The following is a 12462-nucleotide window of genomic DNA, read 5'->3' as shown; positions in this document are numbered from 1 at the left end:
CATTAAGTTTTGATAGATGTATTTACCTGTGAAATCACCACTACAAACAAGATACAGAACATTTCCATTTCCCCCAGAAGATTCTTTATGACCCTTTGAAATCTATCTTCCTCTTCACAACTGGCCCCAAACAAACATAGACCTGCTTTTTGTCACTTTTTGTAGGCTCTGGAATGTCAAAGAATTGAAATCATACAGTATATACTCTTTCATATATGCTTCTTTCACCCACTGTAATGGTTTTGAGATTGATCCATACTATATATTTGCATATATGTGTGTGTATGTATATGTAATTCTTTCCTTTCTTATTGCTTAGTAGTATTCCATTTTATGACTATACCACAATCTTTTATCCATTTACCTACTGATGGCACATTGGGTTGTTTCCAGTTTGGGACTACTGTGAATGAAGTTACCATAGACATACTTGTGCAGTTTTTTTTGTTTTTTTTTTTTAATTTGTTTGTATTTGTTACAACCTCTTAAAGCAGAATGTGACTTGAGCACTACACATTTTCACTCACAAAACTTGTGGAGTTACTTCTTGAACAGCTTTACAACATGCCTAAAGAGGCTTAGAATTTCGCTACTCTAAACAACGCTCTTCTTTGGAAAACAAGCCCTATCCATGGCTACTCCCATCCAGTTGGTTCAGTTTCACTACTAGTTTCTAGAGGCCTGGTACATGCAGTTGAGAACTACAAGGGACAGAAGATTTAAAAAGTAGATCCTAGAAGATGAAAGTTGTTTTAACCAGTATTTCTTCTTTTACACATCAAGGTACAGCTCAGAACACCTCAGTGACAAAAAAACACTTGGTCTTACTACGGAATCCACACTTGAGACCACACGGCTAACATTAGGTTACGTACACCTTACAACATATGTTACCTTGTCCGGTTAAAATAAGCCAGCATGGGACTAAGAAAGAAAAACTAGCCAAGCTTTAGTTCCTACACGTCACAGTATCACACTCAAACAAAAAGAAATCTTATCTTCCCCTTAAGTAGCTATATTGTCATGCCTTACAGATTCTTAAAATGTTAACAAAAATAAAGAAAAACATCCTTGAAAATATATTATCAGAGGGAATGAAGATAAAGTATTGAATACATATACAAGTAATTCTCAGGGCAGCACTTAATCGACTTCTTCCATGCGTGACGTGTCGTCATCACCTTAGAGGGGCGGCATCTCCTCACTCACCGCAGCACTGCTATCGTCAGCTGTGGGGTCATCTTCGTCGATACCGAGCCCAAGCTTGATCATCCTGTAGATCCTGTTAGCATGTGTCTGGGGATCTTCCAGACTGAAGCTGGAGGACAGGAGAGCGGTTTCATAGAGCAGGATGACCAGATCTTTCACAGACTTGTCGTTCTTGTCGGCCTCTGCCTTCTGCCGTAAGGTCTCGATGATGGAGTGGTCAGGGTTTATCTCCAGGTGCTTCTTTGCTGCCATGTAACCCATGGTGGAGTTGTCTCTTAAGGCTTGGGCCTTCATGATTCTCTCCATATTTGCCGTCCAGCCATATGTGCTTGTGACAATGCAGCACGGGGAGGTCACCAATCGGTTTGACACGACCACCTTTTCTACTTTTTTCTCCAAGATGTCCTTCATGATCTTGCACAGATTTTCAAACTTTGTTTTTTTCTCCTCCTGTTTCTTCTTCTCTTCTTCGTCTTCTGGAAGTTCCAAACCCTCTTTGGTGACTGACACCAATGTCTTCCCCTCAAATTCCTTAAGCTGTTGGACACAGTACTCATCGATGGGTTCGATCATATAGATCACTTCCAGGCCATGCTTCCGAAGACGCTCCACAAAGGCAGAGTTTGCTACCTGGTCCTTGGTCTCACCTGTGATGTAATAGATGTGTTTCTGGTTTTCCTTCATTCTAGTGCAATAATCCTTGAGAGAAACCATCTCATCACCAGAAGCCGACGTGTAGTATCGTAACAGCTCTGACAGCTTCTTCCGATTTTGAGAATCTTCATGTATTCCCAGCTTGATGTTTTTCGAGAACTGCTTGTAAAACTTTTTGTAGTTCTGTCTTCAGCCAGTTCGGTGAAAAGTTCCAAGCACTTTTTGACCAAATTTTTTCTGATAACTTTCAAAATTTTGCTTTGCTGCAACATCTCACGGGAAATATTTAGAGGAAGATCTTCAGAGTCCACCACACCTCTAATGAAATTCAGATACTCAGGGATCAGCTCCTCGCAGTTATCCATAATGAAAACTCTGCGAACGTACAGCTTAATATTGTTCTTTTTCTTTCTGTTCTCGAATAGGTCAAAGGGAGCACGTCTTGGCACAAAGAGAAGGTCTCTGAACTCCAGCTGTCCTTCAACTGAAAAATGCTTCACTGCCAAGTGATCTTCCCAGTCATTGGTCAAGCTCTTATAAAATTCCCCATATTCTTCGTTGGTGATGTTGTCAGGGTTCCTGGTCCAAATAGGCTTGGTTTTGTTCAGCTCTTCCTGGTCAATGTACTTCTCCTTGATCTTCTTCTTTTTCTTCTTGTCTCCATCCTTCTTTTCCTCCTCCTCCTCATCCGAACCAACATCTTCTATTTCAGGTTTGTCATCAGACTCTTTCTCTTCCTTTTCTTTTTCTTCCTCTTTCTCCTCCTTTTCTTCAGCCTCATCGTCACTGACTTCTTTATCACGTTCCTTCTCCACAAAGAGAGTAATGGGGTAGCCAATGAACTGAGAATGTTTCTTCACAATCTCCTTTATCCTCCTCTCCTCCAGATACTCAGTCTGGTCTTCCTTCAGATGCAGGATAACCTTTGTTCCACGACCCATAGGTTCACCTGTATCCGTCCTAACCGTGAACGACCCTCCAGCAGAAGACTCCCAGGCATACTGCTTGTCGTCGTTATGCTTGGTGATCACCGTCACTTTCTCAGCCACCAGGTAGGCAGAATAAAACCCGACGCCAAACTGGCCAATCATGGAAATATCTGCGCCAGCCTGCAAGGCCTCCATGAACACCTTGGTCCCCGACTTGGCGATGGTACCCAGGTTATTGATCAGGTCGGCCTTCGTCATGCCAATGCCGGTGTCCACGATGGTCAGGGTTCGATCTTGCTTGTTCGGAATGAGGTTAATGTGCAGCTCCTTCCCAGAATCTAGCTTACTGGGATCGGTCAAGCTCTCGTATCTGATTTTGTCCAAAGCGTCCGACGAGTTGGAAATCAGCTCCCGGAGGAAGATCTCCTTGTTCGAGTAGAACGTGTTGATGATGAGGGACATCAACTGGGCGATCTCCGCCTGGAAGGCGAACGTCTCCACCTCCTCCTCCTCCATCGGCTGATCCTGGGTCTGGGTTTCCTCCGGCATCTCGGCTACAGGACCGCACGGGCTCCGCGACGACGCAGCACCAGGATGCAGAAGCCACTTGTGCAGTTTTGAAATGGACATATTCTCTCACTTCTCCTGGGTATCAGGAGCAGATTGCTGGGGGTATGCAGGCATATGTTTAACTTTTTAACAAATATCCATCTCATTCTGCAAAGTGACGGCATCATTATACTTTCTCACCAGCAATGTCTGAGAGTTCCAGTTATTAAATATCATTGTTGACACTTCATTCCATGGGTCTTCTTAAATTTAAAAATGAGCATGTTTTGCTATCCTGTGGTTTTCATTTGCATTTTCCTGGTAATATGAATCTTTTCATGAGTTCATTGGCCATTTGCATATGATTTTTGGTGAAGTACTTCTTCAAATCATTGTCCATGTTTTTAGTGGCTGAAATGTCTCATTGAGTTGTAAGAGTTCTTAATCTGAATACAATTCCTCTAACAGACATACATATTATAAATATTTGCTCCTGTTTTGTGTCCTGTCTTGTCTTCTTTTAACTTTAGAAGAGCAAACTCTCCACTCCCCGCCATCTGAATATCTAGTTTTCTCAATGCTATTAGTGGAAAATCATTTCCCTTACTGAATTGAAATTTCACCTATATCATACTGTGCATCTCTGGACTTTCTATTCTGGTCCACTGGTCTGATTGTCTACTAATGCCTTTAATAACTGAAGCTATACAACACATTTTAATATGTGATAAGTGTCCCTATTTTTCTTTAGAGTTTTCTTGCTATTCTATTTATTTTTCCCTGTGAACTTGACAACAAGTTTATCTAATTAAAAGAAAAACTTTGGCTGGGATGGTGCTACATTTGTGAATTTGTAAATTTATAAATTAAGAGAACTAATATATTACGAGTGCTGAGTCTTCCTTTATCAGTTAGTCATTACTAAATAACCAACACACCCCCAACTCTGTGGCTTCAAAAGCCATTTATTTAGCTCATGCTTCTGCAGATGGACAATTTAGGATGTGCTCAACCCAGCAATTCTTCTGGTCTTAGCTGACTTTGATTGTATTTGCTCATACACCTGAGGTCAGCTAGTGGGTAAACTGGAGACATCACTGGTTTTAGTATGAGACTTCGAACTTCTAGTACTATGTTCAATAAGGGTAGTGAGAGTGGATATCCTTGCATTGCTCCTAATCTTAGAAGGAAAGCATTCAGTCTTTCACCAATAGGTATGGTTTTAGCTTTAGTTTTTTAAAAATAGATATTCCTTATCCAAGTTGAAGAAATATTAGAAATATTCTATTCCTCTGAGAGTTTTCAAAAATGAATGTTGGACTCTATCAAATGCTTTTTATGTATTGATTGACATAACCATGTTGTTTTTCCTTTTCAGAATATTAATATGGTAGATTGCACTGATTAATTTTCTAATGTTGAACCAGGATGGCATCCCTGGACTAAAACCCACTTGTCATGGTATATACTTCTTTTTACAGATTGCTGAATTCTATTTACTAACAGTTTATTAAGATGTTTTTTATATTTATTCACAAGGGATATTGGTTTGTTGTTTTCCTTTTTTGTACTCTATCTGGTTTTCTATCACACTGATACCAGCTTCATAAAATGAATTGGGAAACACTCCTCCCTTCTCTGTTTTCTGGAAGAAATTGTGTAAAACTGGGGTTAATTCTTCTTTAAATCTTAGAATTTGTCAGTGAAATCATTTGGGCCAGGGCACTTCTTTTTTGGAAATTTGTAATTACATATTCAATTTCCTTACACTTATGGAGCTATTCAAATTATCTACTTCATATTTGGGCAAGTTTTCTAGTAATTTGTGCTTTGGAGGAATTGGTCCATTTTATCCAAGTTGTCAAATTTATTTGTGTAGAGTTGCTCTTAATATTCCCTTTTATACTTTTGATATCTGAAGGGTCTGTAGTGATACCTGCTGTTTCATTTTTATTCTGGTTGTTCCTTCTTTCTGGTTTCAGTCCTGCTAGAGGTCTGTCAATTATATTGATTTTTCCAAAGACTAACTCTTTGTTTCATTAATCTTCTCTATTATTTTTCTGTTTTTTCATTTCATCGATTTGTACTCTATTATTTTCTTATTTCTGTTTCTTTTGTTGTTTCTAGTTTCCTAAGTAGGAGTTTATCATTTGAAACATTTTCCTCTTTTCCAACGTATGCATTTAGGGCTACAAATTTCCCTGTTATCACTGCTTTAGCTGTGTCTCATCAACTTTGATATGCTTTTTGTTTTCAATTTGTCTTCTGAGTTCATTTGACACTTTCTCTTTGACCTATGATTATTTAAGAAGTGTGTCATTTTAATCTTCACATGTCTAGAGATTTTCCTATTGTCTTTCTGCTACTGATTTCTGGTTTGATTCCACTGTAGTCAGAGAACATACTATATAGGATTTCAATTTTTAAAGTTTGTTTCCCCAGGATGAATGTCCCATAAGCACTTGAATGTGTTAGTCTACTTGTTGAGAAGAGTGCTCTGTAATACAGATTAGATTCTGTATCTGATGGTTGAATTCCTCTATATCCTTGCTGACTTTCTATCCCTTGTTCTGTCAATCATGAGAAGAATGTTGAAGTCTCCAATCGTTGTGGATTTATCTAATTCTTTCAGTTCTATAAATTTGGGTTCACGTATTTTAAAACTTTGTTGTTCAGTGCATACGCAGTAAGACTGCTATGTCTTCTTGGTAATTTTACCCTTTTATCATCATAGAATGTTCCTTTCGAGTAATTTTCTTTGCTCTGAAGTCTACTTTAGGTGATATTAATATAACCACTCCTGCTTTCTTCTGATTAACATTTCCTTCCATACATACCTTTTATTTTTCCTTTTAGCTTTGCCTTGCTTATATCATTATGTTTGAACTGACAGACATACAGACAGCATACAGTTGGGTTATGTGTCTTAATCTGCTCTGCCAGTATCTGTCTTTAACTGGTATCTTTAGACCTTCTAAAGTTAATATAATTATTGATACGTTAGGACTTGATCACTTCTTTGTTTTCCATTTGTTCCCTCTGTTTTTTCATTTCTGTGTTTTATTTTTCATGCCTTACTACAGGTTACTTGAACATCTTTTAGAACTACATTTTGACTTATCTGTTTTTGAATGTATCTTTTATACAGCTTTTCCGTGGTTGTTCTAGGTATTACCTATATATACTACACATACATATGTATTCTACATATATATACATACAAACACACCGATTATGTATATGCTTTACATGTGTAATACAATATTACTATATATTATATACATTACATATTATATTGTGTGTGTGTCTGGGTAGATCTTCCTTGACTTAGGAGCAGTTATGTCCCAAAAAATCCACTATAAATTAAAAATATCATAAGACAAAAATGCATTTAATACACCTAATTTACCAAATTATCATAGCTTAGCCTAGCTTACATTAAACGTGCTCAGAACACCTAGATTAGCCTATGGCTAGGCAAAATCATCTAACATAAAGGCTGTTTTGTAATAAAGTGTTGAATATCTCATGTAGTTTGTTGAACATTGTATTGAAAGTAAAAACATTCTGTGGGTACAGAATGGTTCTCAGTTATCTGTTGTTTACCCTCGTGGCTATGTGGCTAACTGGGAGCTGCAGCTTGCTGCCTCATGAGAAAGAATCATACTGCATACCTTGGGCTTGGGAAAAGATCCAAATTCAAAACTTGAGGTATGGTTTCTACTGAATATCTATTGCTTTCATACTATTGTAAAGTCAAAAAATCATAATTTGAACCATTGTAAGCTGGAAGCTATCTATCTATCTATCTATCTATCTATCTATATTCTGTCTACTTGTGTCATCATTTATCAGTTTGAGTGATGTATAGAAACTTCGCCTCCTTTTATCATTCTGTATAGTATCTTAATATTTTCTCTACATATACTTAGAATCATTAGTGTTATAATTTTTGTTTCAATTCTCAAATATAACTTTAAATACTCAAGACAGGGAAAGTCTAATATACTTATTCCTATTTTTGCTTACCATGGTTTTTCTTCCTAATGTTTCCAGGTCCCTTCTTTTATCATTTCCTTGTTTAGAGAACTTCTTTTAGCTATTCTTTTAGGATAGGTATTCTGGCAAGAAATTCTCTTAATTTTCATTCAGCTGAGAGTGTCTTGATTTTCCCTTCATTCTTGAAGGATATTTCTCTGAATATAGGATTCTGTATTAGCAGTACTTTTCTGGTATGCCTGGGTGGCTCAGTGGTTGAGCGTCTGCCTTTGGCTCAGGGTGTGATCCCAGGGTCCCGGAATCGAGTCCCACATCGGGTTTCCTGCATGGAGCCTGCTTCTCCCTCTCCCTGTGTCTCTGCCTCTCTCTTTCTCTCTCTCTCTCTCTCTCTCTGCCTGCTTCTCCCTCTGCCTGTGTCTCTGCCTTTCTCTCTCTCTCTGTCTCTCATGAATAAATAAAATCTTTAAAAAAAAAAAAAAAGTACCTTTCTTTAAGTGTTTGAAAAGTACTATGCCACTTTCCTCCGGCCTCCAGGGTTTCTGATGAGAAATTAGCTATCATTCTAATGGTCTCCTATCGGTTGATAGAATGCCATTTCTCTTCTTGCTGCTTTCAAGTTTTTCTTTGTCTTTAGTTTTCATATGTTTAATTATGATGTGTTTGGCATGCACTTTGGGGGACTTATCCTGTTTGCGATTCACTCAGTTTCTTGTATCTGGAGTTTTAGTTCTCTTGCCAAATCAAAAAATGTTGGTCATTATTATTTCAAGTATTTTCTAGCTCATCCTTTCTTCTCTCTTACTGGGACAACAGGAATGTTAGATCTTTTATTATAGTCATACAGGTCTCTGAGGTTGTATTTACTTTGTCAGTCTATTTTTTCTCTGCTATTCAGATTGAATCATTCTATTGGGTCTGTTTTCCAATTTCTGATCTTTCCTCTACTTTCATTCTGCTATTGCACTCATCCACTAAGTTTATTTTAATTGTATTATTCACTTCCAAAATATCTATTTGCCTCTCCTTTATATCTTCTATTTCTTTGCTGAAATATTCTATTTTTCCATCTGTCTTAGGTGTATTTATCAAGGCTGCTTTAAAATCTTTGATATTTCTAACATCTGTCACCTTGATGGCTCCATCATTAAAGTGACTATGCCACCCCCCCCTTTTTTTTTTTTTTTACCATCCTTGTTCTTGGTATGATGATTTTTTTTTTTTTAATAAAAACCTGGACATTTTTGATGTTACAAGATTCTGTACGTTACTTAAAACTTTTGTTTTATTTGGTTGCTATAGCACCACTCCAGCATGGAAAGAAGAAACAACAACTTGTTAGGCTGCCCATTGGACACTGCTGACACCCAAGGTGGGGCGTGGGGTCCTTATTATTGCTGGACAGGGATCAGACTTCTGGCTTCCCACCAGGCCCCTCACTGATACCTCTTTAGCTAGGAGGGGTACAAGTGCCACAGGTGTACTCCCATGTGGCCTCTGCTGTGCTGGGTGGTGGTGAAAGGTCTGACTTTCCATTGGGCTTTCTCTGAGACCACTCCAGCAGAAACTGGAAAAGGAACCTCATTATTACTGGGTAAGAGTGGAAGTCCAGGCTCTCTACATGATCTGCACTGACACTGCAGTGACAAGGGTCTCATTATTACCCAGTGGGTGAAGTCCCAGCTGGCTAATTTCCTAGAAAACTATCAGAATTTTGCACCGGAAAGGGGTCATAGGAAATCATAATTTATCTCCCCTACCCCATCCCAAACTTTAAAAACAAGGAAAGCAAGGTCCAGAAAAAATTAGTAACTAAAGTCACAAAGCTAGTTTGTGGCAAAAAAAAAAAAAAAAAAAAAAGAGAGAGATAACATCCAGTTTTCACAAATCTCTCCTTAGCACTTTTATTTTTAATCATAATGCCCCACTTTGATATTTATTTTCCAAAGGAATAATTTTTTTTCTCAAATAATTACCTGCCATACACCAATATTGGCTGAAGGTTCTGCGAATGGTCGTTTGAGGACTCTGCACATTTTTAAGGCATCTGAATTAACTTCAGTGAAGTTATTTAGCACAGCAAAGGCAGCTGCTAATGGGTAAACGCAGGAGAAAAGGCTCACATAACCAAACTGAAGGAATAACTCCAAGTAATCATCAAAGGTACCCTGAAAATGTAAACCACAAGAAAAAAAAACAGGCATTTTTTTTAATATCATATAATAAGAAAACATTTGCAATACTACCCAAGGCACTGGACTCCAACCAAAAACAAAACAAAACAAACAAACAAAAACCAAAGCAAAACAAAACAAAAAAAAACCCTCAGAATTTCTCCCAATTTCTTCTTCTCAACAAAATTTTAAAAAATTCCAAAACAGTCTTATATTTAAGTTTCTAAAAGAATGAAAAAATGATTTCACTACTCATTTCATTGTGCCAAATCTGAATTATTACATAATAACAGCAAAGCTAAAGACGTTTATTCTTGATCAACTAACAAGAAATGATTCAACATCACTATTAGAAATTTTACATGACTGCTCCCTCGCCCCATGGGTACCTCAGAATCTCAGTCCCTGACCCTCCATTTAAAAACTGGGAGTGGCCGGGATGCCTGGGTGGCATAGTGGTTAAGTGTCTGCCTTCAGCTCAGATTATGATCCCGGGGTCCTGGGATTGAATCCCCTATTGGGCTACCCACAGGGAGCCTGCTTCTCCCTCTGCCTGTGTCTCTGCCTCTCTCTCTGTATCTCTCATGAATAAATGAAATTTAAAAAAACAAAAAAACTGAGAGTGGTGGTATGTCTGGGTGGCTTAGCAGCTGAGTGTCTGCCTTCGGATCAGAGCATGACCCCGGGGTCTGAGAATACAAGTCCCACATCAGGCTCCCCGCAGGGAGCCTACTTCTCCCTCTGCCTATGTCTCTGTCTCTCTTTGTATCTCTCATGAATAAATAAGAAACATCTTAAAAAAAAAAAAAAAGAGTGGTGATGCTAATGAAAATGGCAGAGTAAGGACCTCCAGAAATGTGTACCTCCATGAAAATGTAAAAAATGGCAAAATGTGTCAGAACCAATTTTTGGGGTACTCTGGAAGTTAACCAAAGGCTTGTAGAAATTCTGGCTGCATGTAGTCATGGCAAACATCTCAATCTTCTGGCATTTTTAACTTATTCTAGTCTCATCTTCTGCTCTCCAGCTCTGCAGCAACCTTGAAAAACAAAACAAAACAAAAAACAAGCATGCACTCCCAGGACCAAAGTGAGCAGAGTGCGGCTGGAGATCTTTGAAAGCCTCATTCCCAAAAGGAAATCATTATTTGACCTGGTTAGTGGTACATTAGAAGACCCCACTCAAAAGGCTCATCTTTACTCAACTTCACTGAGTCACTTTTAATGCTAAAGGCTTCTCCTTAGGTATGTTCGCTGAATCAGTCAGTCTGAGATAATGAGTAGCAGAGCTGGGGTGAACAAGGGACTAGCCAAGGAGCTCAAAAGGAAAGCTGAGGAATGACACATCCACAGGGACTCTGAAAAGTTCCAACATTTTCCTGGAAATCTAGAAGACCAGGCACATTCCTAGTATCCTGCATAATCTCAGGAAAGATCTGAGAAGGCTCTAAGATCTCACCTTTGCATAAGCAGAAAGTGAATGCTAAGGCAGAATTTTGAACTTCCTGGTTTAATGTTACACAAAACCAGACATCCGATGCAGGATAGAAGCTTAAAAATTTTCACCTTTAGCCCAGAAGGCTGACCTATGACCCGCATAATTTTGATAAGGATTAAATTAAGTGCTGGTTGCTACATTCTTAAAAAGTCTCATGACTGCCTGTACATCTCACCAACATTTAATATCAAACTGAATGAGAAGCACAAGAGAAATCTTGCAGCAGTAGTTTTACGAGTAGAAATTTGAAGAAATATTTATGATTTAATACTCACAGTATGTCCCCTCTCCCTTGAACATTAAGCATATAACCAGCAGCTTCATACAGAAAAAGTACAACTATTTCAAGATGCCCACAGGTCCTGTCCCAGTGGACAGAAAGCACCTTTTTGTACTGAAAATGTTTCAAGAATTCTTTCTTGACTGTTCACTTGCAATCCCATATCAATATCTATATAACACTCAACACAACAAAATACTCATTCTTCTCAAGAGCACATGAAACATTCTTCAGGATAGAGAGAGTTAGGTCATAAAATGATTCTCAACAAATCTAAAAGGCTTAAAAATCATACGAAATATCTTCTCTGACCACAATGGAAGTGGAAAACAGTAACAAAAGGAAATTTGGGAGACTCATATATTGTATGGATATTAAGCAACATACTCCTAAAAAATCAGTAAGTCAAAGAAGAAATCACAAGATAAATGAGAAAATACTTTGAGATGAATGAAAATTAAGACACAATATATCAAAACTTATGGGATGCTGTAAAAACAGTGCTCAGAGAGGCAAGTTCATGGGTATAAGTGCCTTCATTTAAAAAAAAAAAAGGCAGATCTCAAAACAACTAAAATTTTCACCTTAAGAATCTAGTAAAAGGAAAAAAAGAATCTAGTAAAAGAATAGTAAACTAAATCTAAAGCAAGCAAAAGGATATAAGCACAATAAAGTTTTATATGCATATGACAATTTATATAAATACATAAACATGTATTTTTATATAATTAATTATAATCATTTCAATAGATACAGGAAAAAACCCAAAATCTAATACTCTTTCATGATAAAAACACTCAACAAATGAATAATAGAGGAGAATTTTCTCTGGCATAGGGATAGACATATAGAGGTCAACAGAATAGCACTGACAGTGCTAAGACCATTCAATGAAGGAAAAAATTATTTTTTTAAACAAATAGTGCTAGGACAACTAGATATCTACATGCGAAAGAATGAATCTGGACTCCTTCCTCGTTATCTACAAAAATTAATTAGAAATGGATCAGACCTAAATCAAGAGCTGTCTATAAAATTCTCAGAAGAAAATATACGAGTAAATCTTCCTCTCTTTAGATAAGGCAATGGTTTCTTAGAGATGACACCAAAAGAACCAGCATCAAAATAGAGAGACATCTGATTCCATTAAAATTTTAAAATTCTGTGCATCAAA

The 12462-nt window shown here is 37.6% G+C and overlaps 1 protein-coding gene and 1 pseudogene across 4 annotated transcripts in view; both read right to left on the bottom strand.

The window, feature by feature from the left end:
• ANO10 (anoctamin 10) overlaps positions 1 to 12462 on the bottom strand; it is a 227894-nt gene that overhangs the window by 166811 nt on the left and 48621 nt on the right. For all 3 annotated transcript variants that reach the window (XM_038570266.1, XM_038570265.1, XM_038570264.1), the window contains one exon: positions 9314 to 9505. In XM_038570266.1, coding sequence (XP_038426194.1) covers positions 9314 to 9505 — 192 coding nt within the window. The remainder of the gene's footprint in view (positions 1 to 9313; positions 9506 to 12462) is intronic.
• LOC607470 lies at positions 993 to 3414 on the bottom strand (annotated as a pseudogene). The gene has a single exon (XR_005376795.1). The product of XR_005376795.1 is annotated as a heat shock protein HSP 90-alpha-like, transcript variant X2 (transcript).

The sequence above is a fragment of the Canis lupus genome, chromosome 23, assembly GCF_011100685.1.
Source record: "Canis lupus familiaris isolate Mischka breed German Shepherd chromosome 23, alternate assembly UU_Cfam_GSD_1.0, whole genome shotgun sequence".
Taxonomy (NCBI): Eukaryota; Metazoa; Chordata; class Mammalia; order Carnivora; family Canidae; genus Canis; species Canis lupus.
The sequence above is the reverse complement of the archived record's forward strand: the minus strand, read 5'-3'. Positions and strand labels throughout refer to the sequence as shown.